This window comes from Colletotrichum gloeosporioides (assembly GCF_011800055.1).
Source record: "Colletotrichum gloeosporioides strain Lc1 chromosome Unknown consensus_16, whole genome shotgun sequence".
Taxonomy (NCBI): domain Eukaryota; kingdom Fungi; phylum Ascomycota; class Sordariomycetes; order Glomerellales; family Glomerellaceae; genus Colletotrichum; species Colletotrichum gloeosporioides.
In genome coordinates this window covers 550,310-577,063 of record NW_025544661.1, presented here as the reverse complement: position 1 = coordinate 577,063, position 26,754 = coordinate 550,310, and the positions used below count along the sequence as shown (strand labels likewise).

At 51.7% G+C, this 26,754-nt stretch overlaps 9 protein-coding genes across 9 annotated transcripts; 5 read left to right on the top strand and 4 right to left on the bottom strand.

Moving 5' to 3' along the window:
- Nucleotides 1-1,220: 1,220 nt before the first annotated feature.
- GCG54_00012905 (Heterokaryon incompatibility protein 6) lies at nt 1,221-3,353 on the bottom strand (the record flags this gene model as incomplete). Its single annotated transcript, XM_045412771.1, has 1 exon — nt 1,221-3,353. The coding sequence occupies one exon, from the start codon at nt 3,351-3,353 to the stop codon at nt 1,221-1,223; it is 2,133 nt and encodes a 710-aa protein (XP_045268777.1).
- Nucleotides 3,354-4,728: 1,375 nt separating this feature from the next.
- On the top strand, nt 4,729-6,526 carry GCG54_00012904 (uncharacterized protein; the record flags this gene model as incomplete). Its single annotated transcript, XM_045412770.1, has 4 exons — nt 4,729-4,925; nt 4,976-5,737; nt 5,790-6,253; nt 6,306-6,526. 4 exons carry the CDS (start codon nt 4,729-4,731, stop codon nt 6,524-6,526), a joined length of 1,644 nt encoding a protein of 547 aa, XP_045268776.1.
- A 192-nt stretch (nt 6,527-6,718) lies between these two features.
- GCG54_00012903 (1 4-beta-D-glucan cellobiohydrolase CEL6B) lies at nt 6,719-7,939 on the bottom strand (the record flags this gene model as incomplete). The annotated part of the gene is made up of 2 exons (XM_045412769.1): nt 6,719-7,191; nt 7,240-7,939. 2 exons carry the CDS (start codon nt 7,937-7,939, stop codon nt 6,719-6,721), a joined length of 1,173 nt encoding a protein of 390 aa, XP_045268775.1.
- Nucleotides 7,940-10,339: 2,400 nt separating this feature from the next.
- GCG54_00012902 (Cytochrome P450 monooxygenase ataF) lies at nt 10,340-12,156 on the top strand (the record flags this gene model as incomplete). The annotated part of the gene is made up of 6 exons (XM_045412768.1): nt 10,340-10,495; nt 10,558-10,595; nt 10,651-11,335; nt 11,386-11,578; nt 11,640-11,736; nt 11,790-12,156. The coding sequence occupies 6 exons, from the start codon at nt 10,340-10,342 to the stop codon at nt 12,154-12,156; spliced, it is 1,536 nt and encodes a 511-aa protein (XP_045268774.1).
- A 1,198-nt stretch (nt 12,157-13,354) lies between these two features.
- On the bottom strand, nt 13,355-14,749 carry GCG54_00012901 (uncharacterized protein; the record flags this gene model as incomplete). The annotated part of the gene is made up of 1 exon (XM_045412767.1): nt 13,355-14,749. The coding sequence occupies one exon, from the start codon at nt 14,747-14,749 to the stop codon at nt 13,355-13,357; it is 1,395 nt and encodes a 464-aa protein (XP_045268773.1).
- A 2,158-nt stretch (nt 14,750-16,907) lies between these two features.
- GCG54_00012900 (Mannan endo-1 4-beta-mannosidase) lies at nt 16,908-18,532 on the top strand (the record flags this gene model as incomplete). Its single annotated transcript, XM_045412766.1, has 5 exons — nt 16,908-17,067; nt 17,123-17,387; nt 17,436-18,180; nt 18,234-18,425; nt 18,476-18,532. 5 exons carry the CDS (start codon nt 16,908-16,910, stop codon nt 18,530-18,532), a joined length of 1,419 nt encoding a protein of 472 aa, XP_045268772.1.
- An 813-nt stretch (nt 18,533-19,345) lies between these two features.
- Nucleotides 19,346-20,642, top strand: GCG54_00012899 (uncharacterized protein; the record flags this gene model as incomplete). Its single annotated transcript, XM_045412765.1, has 2 exons — nt 19,346-20,102; nt 20,149-20,642. The coding sequence occupies 2 exons, from the start codon at nt 19,346-19,348 to the stop codon at nt 20,640-20,642; spliced, it is 1,251 nt and encodes a 416-aa protein (XP_045268771.1).
- A 2,244-nt stretch (nt 20,643-22,886) lies between these two features.
- GCG54_00012898 (uncharacterized protein) lies at nt 22,887-23,723 on the top strand (the record flags this gene model as incomplete). Its single annotated transcript, XM_045412764.1, has 3 exons — nt 22,887-23,064; nt 23,231-23,290; nt 23,371-23,723. The coding sequence occupies 3 exons, from the start codon at nt 22,887-22,889 to the stop codon at nt 23,721-23,723; spliced, it is 591 nt and encodes a 196-aa protein (XP_045268770.1).
- Nucleotides 23,724-24,536: 813 nt separating this feature from the next.
- On the bottom strand, nt 24,537-26,576 carry GCG54_00012897 (uncharacterized protein; the record flags this gene model as incomplete). The annotated part of the gene is made up of 2 exons (XM_045412763.1): nt 24,537-25,142; nt 25,488-26,576. 2 exons carry the CDS (start codon nt 26,574-26,576, stop codon nt 24,537-24,539), a joined length of 1,695 nt encoding a protein of 564 aa, XP_045268769.1.
- Nucleotides 26,577-26,754: the final 178 nt, after the last annotated feature.

The window sequence follows — 26,754 nt, the reverse complement described above, 5'->3', positions numbered from 1 at the left end:
CCAAGCAGATGCAACTCAGTCATGTCTATAGGTACACTGTGTGCCTAAGATACCGTGCCGCAAACGTACAAGATGAGCCAAAGCTACTGCTTTGTTTTGGTTCCAACCAAGTGAAAAATTGTTACTTGAAGGAGCGTTGGTCCATTTATGACGTTACTCCTGACTCCGACCTCACTACGCGTCTCAATTTCAATCGTGACTATGCCTTTTGACTTCGACCCAAACAGCAGGAGTACGGCCTATCTAGTCCAAATAACTATACCAAAAACTATCAAAGCCTGCGTCAGTCGTTCTGCTGAGACTAGCCGTGTGAGTTTGAGTACAAACAAGGCTTGCCAGTTGACAGGATGATTCATTGAAACATTGGTCAAGTCCCGTTTGAGTAACGGCCAGCATGCAGTAGAACATTACATTCCTCATTCTTTGATCTCAGCTAAAGCCCTTGCATCACTGGTTTCGACACATGTAGTCACGGAGTATAAAGACTCCCGCGCTCAGAGGGCATTTTCCTACGCAGACCCTGAAAGTGATGCCTCTCGCGTCACGACAATTGCGCGCCACTGACAATGATGTCGACGCTCATACGACTTTTGATGATAATCACCCTCATCTTTGGGGTCAACGCCAAACCCGTGAGAGATTATACTATCTTCGCCCCGGTTTATTCGTCCGACTCCCGGCAGCTTACCGAAACGGACACGGCGCTTGGAAAGCTTCAAGGAAACGAATCCATCGAGAAACGCGAAGGAGGAAAATGCCATTACGTCTCATTCTGCAAAGAACCCAAATACAGAGGGAAATGCATCACTCATTGCTATCCCCCAGACGAGTTCGTCATTATGGCGTCCGAGTGGCAAACGGAGACTAAGTCAATCCGGATGAGACAAGGTGCCGAGTGTTGGTTTTACCGGTGAGTAATCAAAGCTTGCCATCAATCGCACTTTTGACTGACCTGTTCTATGGCAGAACGTCTCTCTGCGAAAAGAACCGCCGCTTGACACCGAAGCAGTTTATCGTATGGCCTGGGGCGGACCTCAAGCCGCCTGTTTTGGGTAATGTGGGTTGCATGTTTTGCCCAAATGTAGACGCGGACTACTTTGAGTGATATCCGCCTCTTCGATAAAATCAACTTCAAGCAACAATGCTCTTGAATATACTTGGGATGAGGCAGGATGTAGAATGACACTCCCGCCGGTAATTACAGATTCTTGGACCGTAATCTACACAATAGTAACCTCTTGGAAACTCTGTCTTAGCTTGTCGCTCATCATCTCTCCATGCATAACCCCATGGATATATGCTTCCCCTGCCAACAAGTATTCCCTACCAACTACACCCGTCCTACATGAATCTCTCAAGATCAACGGCATCCTCCCACCTCGCATCAGCCAAATTTCATCGCCAATCTGCGCCTCGGCAGGTCCGAGTCCAAGGAAGCCTCCTTCAGTCATTATGACCTGCCGTCCAGGAGTGACAAAATCAATGACTTTGGTAATGTGATTGTCAATCAGGCTTGAGCGAAAGCCATCCTGAGATCCTCTCTTGAGAGCGTCTTCTACGGTCATGAAGGGTCTCCTCCTCCTTCCATCCTTAACCCCCCCGGGGAGAACCGGTTTCTTACCATCTTGACTCAGCAGCCAATTATATGTTATGCAGTCCCTAACCCAATCCTCACTTCGCTCCTTGTAGTCCTTTTTCAATATGACTCTTGGCCTAATGTCTGCGCTAAGTGTATGCACAACGGCCTCGGCTAGTGAGCCACTTCCAGTGATGTAGGCGTCATTTCGATTGCAAAAGTCCAAAATCCAGGAGACGTTCCAAAGGACTCCCTGGTCATCGTGATGTAGCCTGTGTATCTTCTTGATCTTATCGATGCGACTGCCTTCGAGTTTCAGTCTGAATCCCTCGATACGAGCAAATGGCTTCGGGGATTCGAATAGGCTCGTCGTGCGTGTGGCGTCGAGCGGTCCGTACCAGCGAGCGTACTTCATCCTTATTTGGCGCGCCCTCTGCAAGGACGTGTGGCACGCTGGGCCATGAAAAGAGAAGTCGGGCACCCATGAGGGCAAGGCACCGCTTCTTCCTAAGGCAAGGCCTGCCAGACCTAGAATATCCAAGTTGGGCAGATGCGGGATCAGCCACGTCGCGACGTCGGTGAAAGCTTGCTCCACGGCAATATCGTAACTTGGGGTCACTCCTAGAGGGTACTTTGGTCCAAGAATCAGGGGCATCAAGCCCAGGGTGCCGTAGATGTGATCCAAGGGGTTTTGAAACTCATAGAATCGTAATCGGTGAAAATTGTGCAAGACCTCCGCATGCCGTACCTCCTCATCAGTGACCGCGCCCCAGCGCCTGTTTTGCCAGTCAACCATACTATCGTTGATGGTCTCTTCTTGGAAGTCTGGTAGGGACGTTGAAACGGGGTTCCAGAGACGATCGATGGTCCCTTTCCTCTCTTTCCATTCTGGTAGAGATTCATTCAGGCTTGCCTCGAGTGTGTCGTCCCAGCCCACATTGAGAATAAACGAGGCAAAGTTGTTGATGGTTGTCCACGAGAACTGACTCCTGCCGCACAACAAGACCACAGTGTGCGGCTCTGGTATTGCCGCCTCTTGGACAACCCATCCCCTGGTGAGCCATCTCTTCTTGACAAAGAATGAAAAGAAGTCCGAATACGAACGACGCCAGCGCGCACACACCCCTGCCCCTATCAGCTCATCCGCTTTGGGATGATTCAACTCGTGACCAGTATCCTGACAGAGCTGGATGACTTTAGGTCTTGACGAGGATCGTGACACATGCAGCATCATTGGCGCAAAGCTGTTGATGACCCAGTTGACATTATCGTTAGGTTCCGTGTTTCCAAGCCACGCAACGACGCGACTTGCGGATTGATAGATCTTTCCCATAAGCTGCACCTGATCCGACCTCTCGTCGTCGTTCTGCTGATCGATGCAAATGGCGTCGACCCAGAAGTTGAAATGCCTCTCCGGGAAGACCAAGCGCCGAGAGTTTGTGGAAGGCTTTGGATACCTTTGGGGCCCGGAGGGATCTGATGCAGCGAACATGTCTTCGTTCATGTGTCGCAGGAAGTCGTAGAGGCTTTCGCCGATTTCCATATCATCCCCATCGCACTTGATGCTGAAACGCTTTCCCTCCGCGTTCGCATCCTGGGGATCGTCGCTTTGAAAATCCGGAGAGCCCCATGTGTAAGAGAGCGCCCAGAATGGCGGCAGGTCGTGGAGGGAGTGAGTCGTCAAACGGACAGAGAACCCGTGCTCGCTGTAGTCGTCGCGGATGATGTTCACAAGCCGGATGAACTGCGGCGATGGCAGTGGCTCGTAGTGATACATTGCTTTTCTCGCGATTGATCTCTGCCGGAACTGCTTTCGTCGAACCAGACTTGCGATGCGACTCAATGCAAACATCAGAAAGAAGACATCCGCATTGGAAGACGTTTTGCAATTTGGAGGATTCATTGTGGGACGGGTTCCGCCCGACTTTTCACTGGTCCAATGATTCAAGCAAAAAACACGCTTATGCAAGTCAGACTGCGCTTTCGCGCCGGAACTGCTCGGCAGATAATTCACGACCAAACCTGATTGGATGCGACCCGGCGCCATGAAGGATGACGCTTTTTGGTACTGGGAAGGATCAAGGTGATGGAGAACTAGTAGACGCCGACTGGTATGTCCAGGTTTAAACTTCAACCCAGCATGTTATTTGTCCATGCATCTTGACTTGTCATCTCCAATTTTCTCCTATCGTGATTCAAATATTAGCGTCAGCCGTGCCGAATGGCTCTTGCGCTGTGTTGGCTGCATCACGCTTTGAGTAGAAGTATTCGCTGGTTTCCAACCTAGGCCGTATATGCAAATATCAACCAACACAGTCTGTTATCAAATTCTTTGAGACTTGGTAGGCCTTTGAGTAGCGCTATCTCTGAAGCATGCATTCGGGGAGATCAGACGTCTATGATGATTCAGTCAACTAACCAAAGCTGACTTAACACTACAATGAAATGACTTGCACATTCTTTCTGCCTGAACCTAATCAGATGCTTCCACAACGCAAGACTACCTCGAATATGACGCATCGCCTTTATGCCTTCGTTGACTCGTGTGTTCTATACCGCCCAACAGACTGGTAGACGTTTGTGACAGACGCCCCATCAGATTCGCTCCACTCCATTCAATCGGGTCCATATGGCAGCCGACAGTTGTCTCCATCGTCAGATAACACATTACCTAATCCCCGATGGCACAATTGGCTAGCGCGTCAGACTGTTACGATCGGAATGGGTTGTTCACGACAACCAGGATGGTCATCTGGAGGTTGGTGGTTCGAGCCCACCTCGGGGAGAAATGATACATTTTTGACAATTTTGTGCATCGGATCTTAAGGATTTGTTTGCGGAGGGACGCTTGCGATATCTTCAGCTAAGCCGGCGAAAGCGTCACTGATTGCGCCTCACTGCTGAGAGTGTGGTGGCACATTGGCAAGCTGGTCTATTTTGCCGCTACCCGACGATTTGTAGCGGCTAATAAATTAACAACAGCTACGGTCTTAGGTTTTCGCTAACCACGGTCTACACATCATGTGATACGCTGTGTAACCCAGACTTTCGCTAATTATCGTATCCGTATTTGAGACTTGGCCGTAAATCTGTTGACCCCGCACGAATCATGGACAAATTGATCAGAAAGAACCACGTAGGGCCCGATCACGATGTCGTCCGGAGTCCTGCCAAATTTGGCGATGAACCACTTGTTTCTCGCCGGTTTGATCATTCTCCTACCGTTGATCTTCTTGACTGTACGTTCCGATAGCAAAGATGACCCGCCGTCGATGGCGGAGACTATCCCCTTCGTGAGCAACACATTCCAGTACATGACGAACTCCAGGGCGTTTATGCAACGCGCAAGGTAATATCGTCACTCGATTCACGATTGAGGAGATGTCTAACGAGACGCAGCCAAGCTTTAAGATCCAAGAATATCGTCAAACTTCGTCTTGGACCGGTACGCGTGTATCTCATCAAGGGAGGCCAGCAAGTCCAAGCAATGTTCCGAAAGTCGACCGCCATGAGCTCTGACAAATTTGTAATTATGGTCTTGAAAAAGCTCCAGGGGTCACCTGAACAAGACGTCGCCAGGTTTGCCAATGACAAAACGGGCCGACTGAAGATTCCAGAGGCGGGATTTGAGAATGTGCCCGAGGACCAGCGCTACTGGCACACTTTACATCAAATTACCACCAAGAACCTTTCCATCATTGATAACACGTCACAGCTAGCTAGCAAGTATATCGACTTCCTGGGCGAGGCTTTGGAGAAACAGCCGTTGGGAGAGTGGTCAAAAGTTCGGGTGTTTGAGTACCTAAGAAAAGACATGGCGGAAAGCGCGGTCAAGTCACTCGCCGGTACTAAACTCTTGAAGATCAACCCGGGATTCATCGACCAATTTTGGAAGTTCGACGGCGTTTCCCACCAGGTGCTTAACGGCCTCCCGCAATGGATCAATCCCAAGCCGACTCGAGAGCGAGACAAACTCCTCGCGATGACGGAGAAGTTCCTGAATCAAGAGTTTGACAAGTTTGATTGGAATGGACTGGGCACAGATACGTACTGGGAACCGACTTTCGGCTGCGGCTACTCGCGCGATCTTCAGAAGTGGACTTATGACCAGAACATGACGATGCGAACACGTGCAGGGTTTCTTGCGATGTCGATCTTTGCGTACGTTTGCTTCTAGCATATGCTGTATGACTTTTGAACTGATGCATCGTAGGGTCAATTCGAACACGGTGCCCGTAACAACGTGGTTCATCATGGAACTTCTCAAAGATCCGAGTCTCTTTGCCGCAGTCCGTGTCGAGGCCTCTGAGGCGCTGTTGATTGATCCCGAAACCGGGAAGCGGGGATTTGACAGCCAGAAGCTGGTTTCGTCGCCATTGTTGCAATCAATCTACATCGAGTGCATGCGGTTACATGTATCCATCGGAATCACCCGCGAGATCATGGAAGACACAATCTTGGACGGCTACCGCTTGAAGAAAGGGTCTCTAATCCAGGCACCAACGAACCTCGGACACCAGGATGACGATGTGTGGGCTAGAAATGGCCATCCTGCATCGGAGTTCTGGGCCGAGCGTCACGTCAGGTACGTCCCGAAAGTTGATGAAACCATAGGCAAGGTGAAGGCAGAGAAGATATTTGTCATGGCAGGAAAGCCAAGTGACTTCTTTCCGTTTGGTATGTAAGCCCTACCCTTGAGACATACGGGATAGTACTGAAATTTGAGAAGGTGGAGGGGTCTCGATGTGTCCAGGACGTCACTTTGCTAAGCAGGAGATTCTGCTCACGGTCGCGACCCTAGTTACGCGGTTCGACATGGAAATCTTGGAATGGACTTACATGGATGGAAGGAAGTCTGACCGACCCGCAAAGGATAATGAGAAGTACTTCCTGAATGCGGCTGTGCCTCCCGACCGTGATGTCAGGATCCGGTGGAAGAGACTGTGGTAGTCGTGTGGGCATAGGGAATCGGTAATTACAGGGGGAAATCTCTGAAAAGGGTCTCGTAGAACTAGGGAACGAAGCCTCTAAATTGTGTATGTACGTCTGTAAAGAAATTGACATGAAGAGAATCGCCCATCTTCTAGGCCTTTATAACTGGTGTTCATCACTCCGCGAACTATTCCCGAGCCACCCAAACATCTAAATTTTGCTTGCAACAATAGAAGGGTCTGCGTTCTCAACGAGCATCTGAACGTACTCGTCAAACCACTCTCCAGCCCTCGGCGCGCCCTCAAGCCCGCAGCGTCCATCACTTTCACCACCGGGCTTGACCCAGACGATGGAGTCGATATGGGTGTTGTTGACTGGGGTACCAGGCTGCATACCAAAACCGGCAGGGCTGACATTGCACCACTCACCCCATTCCTCTCTGCTGTTGGACACACGGCCCTGATCAATGATGAAGCGAGACGGCAGACCCTCGGCTTCAAGATGAGGGGCAAGGGAGAGAGCGTAGTGGTTCTCATCCCATGAGTTGCTCCACTCGGTGTAGTTGGCGCGCGGATTGGCGTTGAACGGGTTGTAGTTGGAGACGTTAGTCGAGAAGCCACGGATTCTGGTGTTGTTGCCGGCTTTGTGAACAACCTTGGCAAAGAGCTTGGCCGCTTTGAGATCTTGTTAGCAATAAACCCAAGGTGTATAGATCAAGGTCAGTGACTTACAAGGTGCGAGATTGTCGTCCCATCCAAGCCATCCTCCATGAGCAGCATCGATGTAAAGGTGGACATTGTCATACTGCAAGCTGGAGATGGCGTAGGCGATGCCCTCCTCGTACACCGGTGCAGCCTTGGCACAGAACTCAACAGCCAGGTTCGTAACCAAGTTTGCCAGAGAATCAGGCTCGAGAACGACTGCAAATGTCAAATCGCTCGCGGCAGCCAGCTTCTCGGCATATGGCTTGATGTACGTCTCCTTGTACAGCTCCAATCCGTTCTCCTCACTGCTGAACTCACCAGCGCTCTCCCCAGCGCTGCAATCTCTATCAGGAAGATTGTACAACACCAGGCCGACAATTTGCTCCTCTCCAGTCTCCTTTTGAATGGCGCGAGCTCTTTCGACGGCTGTGTCGATGTTGACCAGGCTGGCGGTATTGGATACCCAGACAAAGGTGCCGATGTTCTGGACTGTACGGACCTTGCCGGCATTCTCGCTGTCGCCCTTGGCTACAAAAGCATCATGAGTCTGTTCGAGCTTCTCGGCCCAGTCCGGGTTGGCGTAGAGCTTCTTGCCATCAAAGGGGTTTGTCGTGTCGTTGGTGATGGAGCCATGGCGTCGGAAGTGATGCCCCCTGACACCCCAGCGAGGGGATGCCGAGACGGCGCCCAAAGCGGAAAGGAGAGTGAGAATTGAAGTGAAATGCATTTTCAAATGAGGCAAAAGACAATTCAACGAAGAGCGAAATTTTATCTAGCACCGGGCTAAGAGGCTGATCACAGAGACAAAATCATGACCATCAAGAAGCGCAACTGAGGTGGTTCTTATACCCTGAAGACTCCATGGCCGAGTCGCAATTGATGGCATTTCCTTCTAGTCACGGAGCCTCTATCACCATCTCAGGAACGGAACCAAAGGCGCCTCATCACATTGCAACGGTCTTGCGCAGCCAAGAGGCTCTTGAAGAGACGTCTCCGTCCGAGAAGCCTCTTCAGGCCATGATCACCGCCCCACCAGACCCATGGCGCCAAACTTGGGGTAAGCCGGAGAAGGTAATTGTGAGAGATATATTGCTCCCAATAAACAGATTTCTGGTTCCGGCTGCCGTCCCGTGTTAGCGTCCGGCATCTGGTTCGCTAGAGCACAAATTGCCGCGCAAGGCCAAGAACCCCGATTGGAATACTCGGCTTCCGCTCCGAAACTCCAAATATGGGCCACGTGCCGAGCCGCTTGCTTATACAAATCTGGCCTCATAGGCAATATGCGTGCTTGCCACTTTTGATTGGATTGACGTTTAGTGCAACGTTGGCAGTCAGCAAATCTGGAAGCGAGGTATTGAGACTGGGGTGCTTCGGGTGTCAGATTAATGAATCTCACAATTATCCAGCCGAAGGTTTGATGCAGATGATCAGAAGATTTGGCGAACTTCTGCCGATCTGCTTGCGAAAAGCATTGCCTCAAGTGCACGTGAGAATTCTCGTGCATTGAGGTGTCACCTAAGAATCGTGGAGGAAGATGAGATCTGTGACACTCTTAGAGTTCATGAATTCTTTTGCTCCTTTGCTTTGTGTCTAGTTTGATTCTACAGCACATGGGTCATTTGGCCTTGAACTACGTTAAACGAATCAAGCAAGTTTTCGCCAGACGCGGTGCTCGGGGCTTTCGGATTTCCTTCGTTGTCATTAAAACAGCCAATTGTGTGACATCGGTCGCGAATGACTTCCTTAATGGCAACTTTAACTGCTCGCACAGAGGCTCGGCAAAAATCATCCAATGTCTCGATAAACATGTTCTTGCTTTCCCGGGACACACATATGAACAACCCAGTCTCTGCTCAATTGTCTTATCTGGTGCGACGTTGATCCATCGCCTCGGTAAACCTTCGCCCCTCTCGATACATGGAAAAAGCCAACCCCCGGTCCCTCTCTTCCGATTTGTTTGCTGTTTACGGAAAGCATGTCATGCTTTTGACTTGCGCACGGAGTTTGACCATCTCAAAGTTCAACTACGGATGGTCCGGGGGACCTCGTGGTGGGATGGAGAGGAGAATGGACGGAGACTGGTATTCTACTCCGCGCCCGCATGGCCTAGGTGCAGCCACGAGTTTGGCTGGTCGTTGGGCCAATGCCGGTTCCCAAATTGAAGGCTAGTTCAGATGATGCGCCAATCTAGAAGTTCTTTGGTGACGGTAGGCTTTTTACGAATCTGCTATGAGAAATGCGCGTAAAGCTGGCGTATTGGAGCACTCGCCTTTGTTAACGGGCGGCGAATGCGATAAAACGAATGGCTGGATCTCGATTGATGTGACATTACACTACAGGGCATGTAATCTCCCGAACGTCCTTGCAAGCTTCTGACCACCATAATCTGTTGGAGCACACCAATGAGGGGCGCCATCGAATACCCCGCGAACGCGAATTCTCACCTGCATCACTGCGGCACTGCTGTGGCGCTTGAAGGATTTTGGAGCTTTTTGGCAATGTCCAAAACGCTTAGTGGGAACATGATGAGGGAGGCACTTCAGCGAACGATGGATGTCATCAAACTTCAGATGACGTCGAGAAGAGCGCGAACGCGCAAGACAGGCCGTTAAGACCGGATCCTCTGGAAAGCTAGCTGCACCGCCCCAAGACCTGTGCCGGATCCGAAGGCAACCGCGTCCGTAACGGCCATAAGGGTCTAAGGGTCGAAAGTGAACTGCAAGGAAACGGGTCTTTGGTTGATAAACACGCCATGATCAGGGTCTAGCGCTTATTTGATCTGCCGTGCGTAGTAAGAATTTAGGCGACGCGAATCTACTTTGGGCGCAAGCCACAGGAGCAACGGGCGGACTTTTGGAATGCTTGTCCTTGTCGCGGGCGGCTAGTTTCACCTTCGCTCGGCGACGTAACACGTCAAGCTTACGAGAGACACCTAGGCTTAAATCTTTAGCGGATATTGGTGTAACTGGTGGAACGCGAGCGACCGGTGAGGGGGACAGGCGTCGACACTACACGTTTGTTAAAAGGCAGCGATTCGACGGTATCCTTCAACATGGATGGTCTTTTGTCTACTTGCGCCTTTCACGCTTCGAGAATTTGGACGTGGATTCATCAAAACACTGACAACATGTTGTGGCAACTTTGGGCTCCCGTCGTTTTCGCGACGGCCGTGTTGGGGCTCTATCGACTATGGAAGAAACTCACCACGAGACTCAACTTCCCAATTGTGGGATCACCAGGTGATCAGAATATGGCATATGCAGTTCTAGAAGGACACCAGAAGGTAATGCTCGGCGCATCTCTTTCCAGTCGAATTTCAACACGCTGATCAACGTTCGTCCCTAGTACCCGGATACTCCATTCATTGTCCCGGCAGATCCGCCGTAAGCTCACACACCCGAGACATGTAAGAAGTTTGGCTGACCAGAGATCATAAAGGCGAGTCATCCTTCCAATGACTCTCTACCAAGAAGTCATTCACGCTGCTGAATCCGAGTTCTCCTTCGGTGCCGAGCTGTACGATGTCTTCCTTGGAAAATACACGCATATCGGAGTTGACAACCCCGACGTCATTGGCGCAGTGCGAGTCGATCTTACCAGGAACTTGAATGGAGTCTTGCAGCCAATTCAAGATGAGGTACGCCATGGGATGGAGCAGCTTATCGGTCCTTCAACCGAGTGGCAGACATTCAACCTCCACAAGACGATTCTTCGCATGGTAGGCCTCATGAGCGGCCGGGTATTCGTCGGCTTGCCTCTGAGTCGTGACGAGGAATGGCTGGCAGCGTCAATCAACTTCACTGTCGACGTCGCGAAATCCCGTGTGGCCATGTTGAGGCTGCACCCCTTGATCCGACCGTTTTTCTTGGGCTTCTTGCCCGAAGTCCAGCACATGCTCAGAGAGCAGAAGAGGGCGCAAGAGTGGATGAAGCCACTAGTATCAGATTTCGTTCAGAATGAGTTCAACGTAGAAGAGAAGGCGAAGCCTGGTTCGCGGGGCGCCTTCATCTCATGGATGATGAAGTACCTGCCACAAGAGAGGCGAACTGCCGAGGCCGTCGGCAATAATCAGATGCTTCTATCATTTGCGGCGATACACACCACATCAAGCACGACCACTTTCGTGAGTACTGCGACAAAGTCCCAGTATTCTGACTGCTGACGTTGAAATAGGCGGTGATGGATCTTCTTGGCCATCCGGAATACATTCAGCCTCTCCGAGAGGAAATCCAACAAGTTGTAGCGGAGGACGGGTACCAGCAAGGTGAAACCGGCAAGAACTATCTATCGAAGACATCTCTCAACAAGCTTAAGAAGCTTGACAGCTTCATCAAAGAGAGTCAGCGGTTAAGTCCTCTGAACTTTGGTAAGACCATACAACTCCACGCGCCCATTTGAATGCTGGTGACTTACTCATGTCATTTTAGGTGGTTCCGTGAGAAGAGTTCGAAAAGATTATACCTTCTCCAACGGCCTGAAACTTCCTGCCGGAACCTCGGTCGCCTTCCCACTATGGGGTGTTTAGTAAGTTTCTCCAATAACTATACCGCTCACGACAATGACTCACATAATTACAGCCAATCAGAAACAACCCAGACATTTAGCCCCTCGTACAACAGCGAGACGAAGAACGCGCCGCCAGCAGAATTTGATGGTTTCCGATTCTCACGCCTTCGCGAGATTCCTGGTCGCGAGATGAAGCATCAAGCTGCCACCACAGGACCAGACGCTTTCAACTTTGGCCATGGCCCACATTCTTGTCCTGGCCGGTTCTTCGCTGTGTACATGATCAAGTGTATCCTCGTGGAACTGCTGATGGGTTACGACATGCAGTTGAAGAGCACTGGAACCGGTCCTTTACGGCCTGCAAATATTGTTAAGCAGACGCTTGTCATGCCTGATTCGAGGGTCGATGTTGAAATCAAGAGGCGAGTTCAGGTTTAAGGACGTAAGCCTGGGTCATGAACAAGGGTGCCAGTAATGGAATGGGGAATCGAAGTGTAATATCAAATACCAAGAAGACAGCCGTGTATTTTGCTTTGTTGCGCCTCATGTATGCGATCATCTAACATGTCAATGGCCAGCAAGACTCCCAATCGAAATGGCAACTTCGATACTTCAATTCCATCAGATAGGTGACTGGTGGTTGACCATCACTCGACCAAGCTGTTGGCGTAATGTATTGCTCGCGGCTACCGGCAATGTTCATGCCGAACCGAACCTGGGCACATCTTGGCACCTTGGCATATCAGTTATTATATACGTGTCTGGTTGTTTCCCTAATGCTTATGGTTTTTGGACTCCGCTGCCGTCAAAGCTCGTTCTAGGGCCGCCTATCAGCACTCTAGAAAAGTCGAATCTTCTCACTTTAGGTATTGAAAGTACTTTCGGTCTGGTAAGATACCGAGGGAAACCTAGTTATTACTATATCTTTTCAGTTTTCTTTTTCATTAAGATCGGAAATCACTAACACGAACGACATAGACAAAAAGCCGCTGATGGATGACAAACGCGCCAGGTCGGCATCAGACGAACCATCAGCAGACGGCACTACTCGACATGTAGCGGAGAGGAGCCAATCGGAGTTACAGTCTTTCGTTCTGCTCATGCGGAGATTCGTCAATGATGTTATTCCCCCTGTCTGGGTGTTTAAAGCTTTTGGCATCCTTCTCGTCGTTTATTATGCACCATTTTTCTTGACTCATTGTCTGGAAGTACTTGAAAGAGGCATCAGGAGCTACAGAAACTGGTAGAAAACCACTTGGAAGCGAGGCAGATGGAGTCTGAGGAATTTCAGTTTTTCAGCTTGTAGCGGATGAACCCCTCTGACCCCTTCGCCATCCCTTTCGGGCCTCACAGTCATTTTTCTATCATGTGGTCATATTTATGGAGATTACAGGGCTCCGTAGACGACACGCTACCATCGAGATTTCCGAATAACACGAGCTTGGAAACAGAACATACGGAAGCTTCCTCGTGGCATGCACTCGCCGGTTATGTTGGGGTTATTCGTGCCTTCAGCGAAGACCTGACGCTGATGGTAAGTTGTGGATACCGCGAGGGTTGACTGGGATCGCTAATCCAACAATGCTGTTGCCGAGAAGATTCGCACTTGAACGTGAATGCAAACATGTGCTATAAATTACTGAGAACTGCTATTTACAAATGACGTGGCTTGTGATCCAGTGTCACCTAAAAGCATATGGAACCCAGAGCCTCTGACGACAGACCTGGGATAAAGATATAATTGGTTGGCCAAGAACGCAGCTGTTGTGAGAAATGGCAGTATTCCAAGAACAAGATAAAGCCACCAGTAAGGATGGAGAATCTTCCTCGAGAGCTCAGCGGTCTCATCTGATGGGTGGTATTTCCAACTCTGCATCAGGTCCGTGTATTCCGACCTTGGTGCCAACTTTTGGATCATGAACACTCCGCGTGCCCAGTACGATCCGACCAGCGCCACAACGAAGGACGGCATTCTCCAGGGAGACCCGGCGCGAATGTCCCATTCGGGATATTCTTTGAGAAGGAGTCCGATAACAGGCAAGGTGTCAAGAGTGAAAGGGCTAAAGTGGACAATGTCAAAGAAAATCTGCGACTGAGGCGTCATGTCCGCTGCAGCTGCTGAGCAGTTCCCATGCTGAAGGTGGAATGATTGTCTGGTAACGCGCCATGAGGCTGTGCATTTTGTGCGATGTGTAGTAAATGCCATGGCAGACTTTCGGAAAGCTTGAATTTCTGCATGCTCTCTCGGGTCGTTTGTGTTGTTGTAGTAATCGAACCAACGGACTTGGGTGGGGGAATAAAAGCCCAATAGGCACGATGTGGTGCCGTCGCCGTTCGGGATCCACGGTACCATGCCGAGAGCCGTTGCGTTGGCGAACTGTGTGTACGCTGTCATTCCTCTGTCTTGTTTGCCGATAGTGTCATTCCAAAACCTGTCGTTCGCCAAAAGAGTACCAGCGGTTGTATTCAGCCGAGTGATGTACGCTTGAACGGTGGCATTGATTATCAAACCTTCGCCGTCCTTAATTCTGTTCTGCATTGCTCGTATGTAGGGGTACCTGGGAAGATCAAGTGCAGCGGCTGTATTGTTTTCCAAAAGGAGGACATTATGACCGAACGGCTTCGGGAAAGCAGTTGATGGATAAAAATTGTCGTCAACCGCTGAAGTCGAAAAGAAGTCGGACGTGGCGTTTGTCAAAAGATACGGCGAGTTACTAGCGCTTGTTGTGAGGCTTTCGTTCGCTAATGGGAACAATCCATATAGCCTGTCCGACTCTAGAGCCATGCTCGGATCCATAGCCTTTGGGTCAATAATTCTTGAGACCTCGCCACCGATAGCACTTTTATACGCAACTCCGAGACCAATAGGGAGGACCCACAGGACCACCAAGGGGATATAGAACCAGCCGCTCTCCTTGGGTCGGAACAGACTCTTGCTGAGAACAGCGTCATGCTTGGGCTGGGAAGGACCGTAACGTTCCAGCAAGGCCAAGAATGTGGCGCTTGATATCTCGTCCAGAAACGTTTTCATGAAAGCCAGAAGTAAGCCGACGAGTATAAGTTGTTTCTCGAAGCCGAGATGCCACGGCCACCCTGCTTTTGGTGAGATTACACAGCACCCGAGCACGAAGATAATCCACGAGGCTATCAAGACGGTCGCATGAACCCATGTGGGACGCCGGAAGACGCTTTTATTCGTCCCAGTACTGTGATCAGATCGTTGTGAAGGTGCCATTTCAGAGAGAAGCGGGCTGGTGAACTTTGATGTTCAACAAGAGAGCCTGTGCTATCTGTTCTTTCTTAGCTGGGTTGGACCCCGTTGCGACTACTGGTTTTGCGAATTGGTCGGGTGGGCCGGATTTCGTGTAGTCGAAAAAGTACTGGCCCCGTTATAGGTGATTTTATCCCGGGGATAATGTTCAAATATGTTCAGTTTCATGTCCATATGTCTTTCGGAGTAACAGCATCACTTTCACCTGCCACCTGAGGGCCGAGACATGACTATATATGCTTGGTTCGACGTGAAGGACGGTATCGTTTTGTGGAAAAGGGTGCCTGGTAAGGATCATCTTCTACATTTTCGCTACAAAGTCGAAAAAGCCTTGTTCATTAATGAATGATTAATCCATGAAAAGGTTGCATTCATGGTTCTCCATTTGGAATGATCAACAAGACAGGCAACGCGGGACGTTATGCTTGGTCAGACCCGCCGCAATCCTACAGCACCGAAGGCCAACCAGGTGGCTTGGTGCAAAATGCTGTAAGACGCCAGCGGCACAAGCCCGGTATAGTTCGACATACTCAGCCCAGAGTGGTGAGCACCTTACATATAACCTTGTCTCTAGATCAAGGATCTCTTGCTGAAGGCAGATAAGGACGAAGAACTAGATCGTCTTTGGATGTAAGCTCTCCATGATGACTGCCATACCCAGTCCGAGCAAGGCAGACTCGATGCTGCTCAGCCACTCTTCGCGTCAAAGGTGCATCAATAAGAAAGCACATGATCGTGACGACTATTTATGCATTTGTCTGGGCGATGGTCACCGAGCTACGGCAATAGCGCTGTCGGTCAGCCCGCCAAGGTTGGGTTGTAGTCTAGTCTTCGTGAAGCTACCTTACTTAACGAGTCCTGCTTACCGGACATAGGCATCCCATACTAGCCAGCAGTCAGTGCGATAACAGCGCTGATTCTTTACTCGAGTGTGTTTGCTCGTGATGCGCAGCAGCAAGTTACAACCTAAAAGCAAACCATACGACAAAAAGCAAAAAGAAAGGTCAATCGCTGACGGGAATTGAGCCCGACGTGGGGGTCGAACCCACAACCTTGAGATTAAGAGTCTCACGCTCTACCGATTGAGCTAGCCGGGCAGATGCGAGCATCTGCTGGATTGCCTGACCTCGAGCAGCGGGAGTGGCACCATGTAGCCGTAGCCCCGCAATTTTCGCTCGCACGATGCGAAAATTTCGTGTGGTGTCTCCAGTTGATGCGAAGTGGATCAGCGTTGCAAGCCCAAACCATGTCTCCAAACCCTCGCGGGCTCGGCGGCGGGCCAGTCGGATGAGCGATCGACAGGGACCCATCGCAAAAGGTTCAGTCAAGTTCGGACGAGCAAGCCGACTGAACAGGTCTTCTTAAGCTTAAGAAGGGCCTCGGATGATGGCCAAGTCTCTCAAAAAGACACAAGATCTTCGTCGCAGAGGGCTTGCGTCACACACGTTTGTCAATTGTGCAGTCATGCGCCGTATGAAGCCAAGAAACTTCTCTAAATCGGTCCCCTCATCTGCCCCCTTTGCCGCACACGGAGCCTCTCGCTCCGCGTTCACGTTCACGAAAGTCAAAGCCCCCTCCGTCATGCCCCGGCAGGAAATCTCCAAATCCCGGCAGGCGCTGTTCGATGGGGGAAGCGGGTGGAATGTGGAGACGCAAAAATAACCTCCGTCGCCCCCTGGAATCTTAATGATCTTCCCCTCCTGTGATTACCCTTACGTCTCTTGGCCATATGGGCGAGATTGAGGGGGCCTGACAGGCTGTTTGAATTAAAATGGCCTCGGGCAGTTGGAGTAAGGTATATATCCCACCGGCCACACCCGTTTGTCTGGATCTGATCCAGACGGTTTGAGTTGCATCCGATCTTTTCATTCGCTTTTGTTTCTTTATTCCACCCCCGTGCTGATCTTCCGCGATAACCATGGCGAGATCCACGGCGCTTTCTCTCCGTGCCGTCCTCGCGTTTGCTGCTGGCGTGTATTCGCAGTCGTGCATCGGCACCGACGGGGCCAAGGTTTACGAGGCTGAGGATGGCGTCCTCTCCGGCACGACGGTTGACACTGCCCAGGCTGGCTTCACTGGTAAGCATTGGAAGCCCCATTCGCGACTACATCAATCTGACTTTGACTTGCATAGGCACCGGATACGTGACCAGTTTCGAAGACGACACTGACAAGCTCACCATCAATGTTGACTGCACCGGTGACGGCCAGAAGCTCTTCGATCTTAGCATCAGATACGCCGGCATTTACGGCGAGAAGCGCACCAACGTTGTCCTCAATGGCGGTGCTGCAAGCGAAGTTCTGCTCGCCGCTGGCGAGACCTGGGCGAATGTCTCTGCTGGTCAGGTCCTCCTGAACCAGGGCAACAACACCATTGACATCGTCAAGAACTGGGGATAGTAAGTTCACTGACGCGATATGAGAAGCTCCATGACTGACCTCAGAAGCTACCTCATCGATTCCATCACCCTCACGCCCTCCGCCGCCCGCGGACCCCACAACATCAACGAGGCCCTCGTCAACGCCAAGGCGAACACCGACGCCAACGCCCTCTACAAGTACCTCCGCTCCATCTACGGCAAGAACATCCTCTCCGGCCAGCAAGAGCTCTCCTACTCCAACTGGGTCAATGAGCAGATCGGCAAGACCCCAGCCCTCGTCAGCGTCGACCTGATGGATTACTCACCCAGCCGCGTCGAGCGCGGCACCGTCGGAACCGCCGTGGAGGAAGCCATCACCCACGCCGAGCGCGGCGGCATCGTCTCTGTCCTCTGGCACTGGAACGCGCCCACGGGTCTGTACGACACCGAGGAGAACAAGTGGTGGAGCGGTTTCTACACGCGCGCCACCGACTTCAACGTCGAGACTGCCCTCGCCGATACCACCAACGCCAACTACACCCTCATCATCCGCGACATTGACGCTATTGCCGTGCAGCTGAAGAAGCTCCAGGATGCTGGCGTGCCGGTGCTCTGGCGCCCGCTGCACGAGGCTGAGGGTGCGTGGTTCTGGTGGGGTGCCAAGGGCCCCGAGGCGTGCAAGAAGCTGTACGCTTTGTTGTACGACCGTCTTACGAATCACCATGAGCTGAACAACCTTATCTGGGTGTGGAACTCAGTTGCGGAGGCTTGGTACCCCGGCGATGAGACTGTTGATATCCTCAGCGCTGATGTCTACGCCCAAGGCCACGGAGTAAGTGCCCCTTCGGTCAAATTTAGTATCAAGCTTGCTCACCTTCATCTCAGCCTATGACCACGCAATACAACGATCTCATCGCTCTCGGCGGCGACAAGAAGCTCATCGCTGCGACGGAGGTTGGCAGTGCTCCCTTCCCTGACCTCCTCAAGGCGTACGAGGCCCACTGGCTGTACTTCTGCGTCTGGAGTGATACCTTCATCAACAATGCCGAGTGGAACAGCGTCGCGGATCTGAAGACGGTAAGAAAAGCGGCCATGGTTCGATATATTCAAGAACTAACAGTCGATAGATCTACGAGAGCGAGTACGTGCTCACCTTGGATGAGATCCAGGGCTGGCGTGGCTGAAAGGCATCCATCGGTGCCCAGGAACATATTTCACTGTAGATATTCAATTGAGACCATCTGTACATTGCTTGTCAAATTTTCCTGACTAATTTATTCGAATTTCGTGATGCGTCTGGTCTGCAGCCGGGTGAGGAAAGGTTCTCTATGAGATACTTCGATGTGATGTGGATTGAACACCCCCTACCCCCACTCCATCACCTGTCTTGTTTTTCTTTTTTCCGAATGTTTACATTCCAGGCCAAGTCGGTGAAAGCTGCAACACAACAAGACCCAGAAAAAAGTCTCTTCAATCGACGGCCTCAGCAACTCCAAATCTCGACAAAATTTCAGAAAACCATAATCACCTCAGATGCAGACCCTTGACAGAGACTCTGCTGGTCTCGCCGCGGCCCATGAGGAGCTGATTGAGATCGACCGATCGCTCCGGCTCATTCTGAGGGGGCAGCCGGAACCTCCTCAGGACGAAAAGGCCTGGGCGATACATGGCACCCAGGGACACCGGCGTAATGAAAGACGTCGCTTGAAGGCCCAGATCCCCGTGATCCGAGACTTGATCCTCGGCAAGACCTGTGGGCTGTCTACAACGACCGCGGCCGACCGGATCTATCGAACAAAGGTTTACCCGGCCTCCCGCGAGAGGTATTGGGCATTATCCTTTCCCAATGCGATACAAACGGCCCAGATCGTGATTACACAGAGCCAGTCCCAAATCGCGGCCGCGACATCATTCAAGACATCCAGTCGATCCGGTTGAGTTGTCGTCAACTCAGCGAGGAGGCATCTCGTCTTTTGGTGTCTCACGTATCCATCGAAATGACGACCGATTCAATGGAACATCTCGAAAAGGTTATTGCTCACCCACTTATTGGACCTGGAGTTAAATGTCTTCGCCTCATTCTTCCATACTGCCCCTCGGAAATGGCCGATAGCCGTGTTGTGTTCAAGCAGGTTCAAATTAAGCGTGAAATTCGTCTATGGGAAAGGACGTGCCAGCCAGAATACTACGTTGAGCACTTGCAAGTAAAGCTCGATAGAGCGTATGCTGCGTACAAAGAACTCCACAAGCAGCGAGAGGAGATGAAGCGGAGCTTAGGGGAAAGTCTTGCACAGCTAATACGGAGGATGCCTGGAATAACGCAGTTGGAAATCTATGATAAGCCGGTGACGGGAGGCCTCAAGATCCTGGGCTGGAACGCATCTCAGTCTCCCACTTCAGGAAAGAAATTGAACACCTCTCTGGAATTCTACAAGGACATTATGGATAACCTCACCGAGAGGTACACAGTTCCCTTCTTGAAGTGGGAAGACTATGACTACCTGAAGGGCGACCACGTCCTGACAATGGAGGACGTCGGTTTCGTGTGCAAGCTTTTGGTCTACCTTGGGACGGCCGGAATCAAACTCACTCGACTTTCCATCAAGCCATCAGCGCCAAAGGACCTCTCAGGTTTCAAAAGCGACGACGACGAAAAGACTGCTTTGCAAGCCCTCGCGGAAAATCTCCAACACTTTCACTTTTCGACAGGATGCAAAAGAGAACAAGCTCCGGTCGGGCAAGGAGCTGACGGCAGTCAGTTCATTCATGAGCCCACTGAGTCGCATGCCGAACTTGCAAGTGCTTGCCGTGGACTTTGAGGGCATGATGAGGGCCAGGGCACGGTGCACTCACCACACCCCGATTCTCTCACAAACACCTCAGAGGCCTCTGAAGAAGCTCGCCCTCCGCTACGTCAACATCAAGGGGCCTGCTTTTGGAAAGTTCCTCGCCAATTTGAAATCGTCGCTGGACCTGGTGATATACAATTGCAAGATGGTCGACGGGACTTGGCGCGAGCTCATGGACACCATGAAGGAGTTGGCCGATACGGCGAGACCGAGTGGCAAGCGTCTGAGGCTGCTTGAATTTATGTTCCCCTCTGGAGCCGAAGTCGACTCACTGGGAAGCAAGCATTTCGGGCACATTTTCGGTTGGGGGGGAGGTGCAGGCAGGCTTACAGGCAACGGCGAGGAAAGGTTGAGTCTCGCGCGTGCGTATGTCCTACACAAGTGCAACGTTGTGGAAAATCCTCTTAGCACCCCATCCATTGTTCAAATTTTGAATTCCAACTAGGCTCGAGGAAAAGACTCCAGCAACATGAGGGATCAGGGACCTCGGAGACGGACATGCAGCCCTTGGGTCGGAGGCAAGGAAATATCGCCTAAGGCTTGGCAGCTGAGCAAGGCGGGGACTGACGGAAGACGTCATCTATAAATATCCCGATATTTTTCATCCCATATGAAGACTGTGCCAGGATCGGTATGACATCTAATCAATCAAAGGAAGGAGCTGTCCTAGAGTTTCAAATGGTCGGTACCACGTGGATCCCTGCAATACTTCCCGACTGCCCACATAACGTAGATACTACGGCAGCGAGGACAAGCGTAGAGGATGGAAAAAGGCGGGGAGGGAACATAATGCTAAGCTTTCTGACCAATAAGCTCTTCGGGGAAGACGGGTTACCGATTATTTGAAACTCTCGGCTAAGGCTTAGTTTTACAGCAGTCAACGGCAGAGATTTGAGAGAATGCAGGTCCCAGGCGGTGATGTGTCTTGAATATGAGCCGAGGCAAGTTGAATGAAGATGATGGATTGTTTTTCGTGCCCATCCACCAAGCACTCCCTGTCTACGTCACTCTCTACTCAACTGGGACAATTTTTCACTTTCTAGTGATTGTTTCCCGAGGGCTGTAAACAAGTGGCTGTAAGACCTCACACTGGACTAGGCCGCAATGGTAGTAAAACCAGATATGAAAAGCTGCCATATTAAGGCTCATACCCGGTGGCGAAGCAACTCCAATAAGGGGCGCCCGGGACTTCGTTTCCTTCTCCGGCTTAGATAATCCCGCCCGGAGCGGAGGAAGGCTATGCCAGTGCAGTCTTGCTGCAGGCCCATCCCACCGGTACCATCCGCCGCGTGTACTGTGCACGCGTAGTCCGGTAGCGCAATCCTGACAATCTACGTCCCTTGCCGCTTACTAGGCGGTCTCCTACATTCACCTCTGGCACAGATGAGGCTCAAAAAGCTGCATTGATGCAAAGATTGGGGGACGAGAGTTCGGGTTGTCCGATGTGACATCGCGCTTTGAGGATCATCTTGTTGACAGATCAATCCTGCCAACGAGAATGCGTTGTAGCATCCAAGCCCACCGAATACAATAGCAAACTTCCTGAACGGCGCAATGCATATTCATTGGAGTCGCTCCGCAACAGCCTTACAAGATGGCACGTATGAAGGGGTCCTGATGTTGATCTTCCACAGGCCGCCCATAACGGCCGGTGTGACCGAGTGTTCGGAAAGGTGGGGGCGCGGCCTCGTCCCGGGACACTGATCCAGGCCCGGTGGACGGGCGGGCCCGTAGAAAAAGCTGCACAGATGCAGGAGCGGTCGATCCGCCCTACGGATGCCCGATAGCTATCGTCTGTGCTTTGCAGGGTATGAATGCGGTGATAGGGGTGGTCCAGATGGATGAGGAGGGTGTTCATCTCTTCTGCGAAGCCCTCCTTACGAATAGCCTCGGTGCCCTTACGTGGATGCTTCTATGCGAAACTTTCCAATGATCCCCTTTTTCATGCCGTCCACCTCGAAGACCTACCAGCCTATATCACCACCCCCTTGCTAACGCCTTTTCGACTTCCGTGCGCGCGGCGCCACGTCCAAAAAACTGATTCCCGGGTCCCCGTTTTTTCCTCTGTGGTCCCTCCATCGGCTCCAGTTCATCCCACATCCCGAAAAACAAATCGACGTGTTGACGTATGTGCCATCTGGGATGTGCCCTCATTCTAGAACAAACGATAACGGCACTGCCGTCGTGCGTTGCAAGGTCAATACCTGTTTCCTCCTTTCATTTTTGCTTTTCGGGACCCAGCCCGCTGACAGCTTGGCGGAACGGCAAACACTGGACAGCGGAGGATAGCCGCGGTTTGCATGAAGAAGTTGTGATGATTGATTGAACTGCTACGTACTACCGGTGGGGACTCAGCCTCAGTGGTCTGAGCCGCAGTATGGGATCATGGGACGGGGGGATTGGGCGTTGTTGGTTGGAAAAGCTTTTTGTGCCAGGTTTTTTTCTGGTGGTGCGGGAACATCACGTTGTGGTGCGGATCTTCCGGACTGAGAATTGTTCGATATCGCCTCTCGTGGCTCTTGATAAATAACCATCTTGCATCCCACTTACAGTTTCTGTCTTGTCTTCTCACCACCAGCAAACGCACAGCAACACTAATACCAATACCGCTCACCTGAGTCCGTCGCTACTTCAACGCCTCACGCAACATCATATAATCTTCTTCAACAAACAACAAAACATCGCAATAATGCAGCACATCGGAAGCCTCATTTTGGCCTTTGCCTCTCTCACCGCCGCGGTCCCGGGCCTTGCCCCTGCCAGCGTGAGGTCTGCCAAGTCAGCCCACGTCCGTCGTGACACCAGCTCCTTCCAGATCTACGCCTACGGATCTGGCATCGGCGGCCTGGCTCTATTCACTGCTGGAGGTAAGCATTCATCTCTCTGTTGCGAAGCCCATATTCCCTCAGACGCCGAGTGTCATCTCATCTTCGTCCCATCTCCTCTACCACACCATCTGCATTACCATCCGATCGTCTCGGTCTAGACCCTCACTGCCGAAGTTCCCCACCATACTAACGATTCCCTTCCCAGGTGATGCCTACTTCGGAGACTACACCCAGTTCAACGACTCCAACGCGGCCCCGGTGATCTGTAAGTCTGCGCCCAAAAAGCATCCCCCACATCCCTTGACTTCGTAAGTCCGAGTAGATTACTGATATCGCAACCAACAGTCACTCCCCAGACCGACGACGAGGAGACCTGGATCGGCGCGCCCAACACCTCCGCCGTCACCACCACCCCTACCTGGTCCAACCTCACCTTCACCATCCCCAGCTCCGACTCCGACGTGCACAACGTCGCCTTCCTCGAGAGCAACTCCTCCTCCACCGGCCGCCAGACCAGCGGCTTCGCCTTCTACGGCAACTTCGTCCTCGTCGAGGCCGACGACGGCAGCTACGAGTCTCTGTGGTACGCTACCGCCACCGAGACCGACGGCATCTACAACCTCCGCTGGAACGAGACTGGCGACGACACCGATGACAAGATCATCCTCAACCTCAGGAGGACTGCTCCTTCCAACTAAGTCTTGTGAAGAGTCTTCATGAGAACCTGATTAGCCATGCCGTTGGCAAGGCTTTTCTCCCCTTTTCTTTGTCACTTGGGACTCGGTTCATGTACATAGTCAAAATATTGTTCTGGTTTCGGTTGAGCAGCGGCGCAAAAAGATGGGATGTCACGGTGCATGTAGATAGACTTTAGTGTGTCAATGAAAAATGCTCTGCGAGGAGCTTCAAGTGCGGTAAACAAGGTTGCCTTTGACTCTGATTTTGGATTGTTCATCACGTAAAGTTGTGCCCATGTTGATGACCAACCACTGACTGAAAACCACAAGAAATAACGCAAATGACTGAGATGAGCCATATAAACTCCCGATATCTCGTCGTACGTTTAAAATGGCTGCAGCTCGCCGGCTTTTTCCGTTCCCAGGTGAAAAAAGGAAATCTACCTGCATTTCCACGTTATCTTCCACTCTCCTCCACCAGACTACTACCCTCAGAGTTGCCTCCCCCCCGTCTCGTCACCGCCGAGTCGGCGCCGACATTGCATTGCGTCTTTGCCGCGCGCGTTCATTTACCACGCGGTCCGCGGAGTGGAGGGCGGTGGACCCCTTTTCACAGCCCGTGCTGGGCACCGCCCCCCTTCCCCGGATTTGCATGTTTGATTCGTCCGATGCAGATCCGCAATTAAATTCTCCTACGTTATCAATCACATCGAGGGCTGCTCACATGTTTTTGGTGACCTTAGTGGGGAGCTGTGGGTGTTCAAGTGATTGAATTTGACGTTGAGTCCCAAAACAAATCTTACCTCACATCAGAGCATCATGTCCCATGGCAAGTCACCAGCCGATGTCGTCCGCGAGATGATGGATTGGTGGAAGCGGAGGCGTCCCGATGACCATGGGAACGGGATTCTTCGACCTCAGCCCTCTCAAATACGACAGGGCCGGTGTGAGCGGTGCGTTGTCATTAATCTTGACCCGGCTGCCGAATATGCGTTCAATGTCGCGCTTCAGGAAGTCGATGATCTCACCCCCATACGGCGCAAAAAGGGCCTCGACAAAGACTGTGCCACATACGCCGCCCTCTTTCCTGTGGCGGTCAGGGTCTGCTTTCGCCCGCAGCATGTCGAGCATTTCGCGCCAAGTGTCCTCATCCTCTTCGTCAATAAAGACGCTTTCCAGCCGCACAATCATATCCGTGGATCGCTCTCCGATCAGCTCCTCAAGGAGACCTGAAGTGAGGGTGACATTGTCAAGCTCCAAACGTTCGAGTCTCGGCCATGGCTGGGACTTGATGAGGGAGGCTAGAAGTGGCCACCGCCTGAGATCGCCCCATTCGTCCAACATGTGATTTCCGAAAGCGCCCGCTCCGATGTGAAGCTTTTCTAAGCTTGGAGTTGACGATATGGCTGCCAAATACGCAGCTACAGGCTCCAAATGTGCCTGGCCCGCTGGCCAATGGGCAGGTGTGACAGAGACATCATCATCTCTGGATTTCATGGTGAACTCCAGAGCCCTGACGTTCTGAACAAGACGAGCAAGTTTATTTGCCTGCTCTTCAGTCGGCTGCATCATAGACCAATGAATTATCCGAGGAGGAGTGACCGTAATGGCAAGCCTCGTCAGTTGGACGCCTGCCTCGGACAGTGCGACCGGAAGCTGTAGTAAAACACCGACAGGAGCTCCTGCCCACTGTTCCGAGCAGGTATTCGAAATTTCCCAACGGATTGGAGAAATCATAAGTCGATAAAGTCCCGTGGTCTCATCTAGAGTGACATGTTGAATCACCCTGTCATAATGGTCTTTCCAGTCAGGGTCGACATCCACATCCGAAATCTCCAGTCTCGTAGCATTAGGCATCCGAGCCATTGCAGCGGAGATCTCTCTCAGAAAGGCCGAATCGACACCGTTTCTGTGATCTTTGCGAATTCGTTGCTGCTCATCATAGAGTTGTTTATACCGCACATGAGCTGTGCGCAGTAATCGTTTGAAAGACGTCTTGAGGCTAGCGAAAGGGTCTCGCCCTCGCTTGACCTCCCGCGTGGCGATGGCCTCTTTGTCCAGCCGTTTGAGCAGAGTCATCGTATGATCCGAGACCCTATGGTCTTCAGCTTCTTCCGCATCCGCTTTCTCGTTGGCTAGTCCGAAACGTTCGTGTATTCGTTCGCATTGCCATTTCTCGAACCCGGCGAAGTTATTCAGGTTCGCCAGAGCTTTGGCATAAAAGGCCAAGTTGACTTTCACGCATCGAACGGTATGAGAGAAGACTGGGTGATGCGAAATTTCGACTAATCGGGCCAGAGAGTGCGGCATCATTCTGACAGTGACCGAGCGGATGAGAAAGCGATCGGCCAGATTGCGCATGCGGCGACTGGTGAGGCGGAGACATTTGATAGACTCGACGTCCCGACTTCTGTTGTGTTCATCGGACGAGACAAAATCGTCACCGTCGAGACCAATATTTGAAGTGCCGTTCGTTACTCGACTCATGATGTCCATCAATAACTCAGTCGGGAGTTCTGTAATGCGGTCTTTGCGCATTCGAGCGATTGCGCTCCGGGCAGTGGCCAAACGGCGTTCGAGTCTCGTACCGAGGAATCCGAGAATCTTCTGAGCCTTCTGATTCTCGAGGAAACCGGGATCTTTACTTGTTCTCACGACATCTTCGAGGAGCGCATCGGCTTCCGCGATCTCTTGGTCGAGGATGAGTGGGTCGCTGTACGGAATACTTGACTCCCTTAGCCTCTCGTCCAGCTTCGCCAGAGCGGTGGCGAGCTCAGCTGGCTCTCGCAGCTGGGCACTAGTCTGTGTCAGGAAGTCCAGCGACATCTTGGAGCTAGGCGGAACCGCCATGGAGTCGGTGGTGGAAGCAGTCATTGGGGATGTCAAGGGATCGTGGATGTCGGATTGGGGTGAGGTTCGGAAGCATGTCGGTGGGGTTCCGCGCATCCCGGGCAAAGTGGACGCGTCAAGGGCGCTAATCCCTGAAAGTGTCACGTCCTACTATGTCGTAACAAGCCAGGGATTGGTTGATCACGTTGGAGCAAGGGTATGT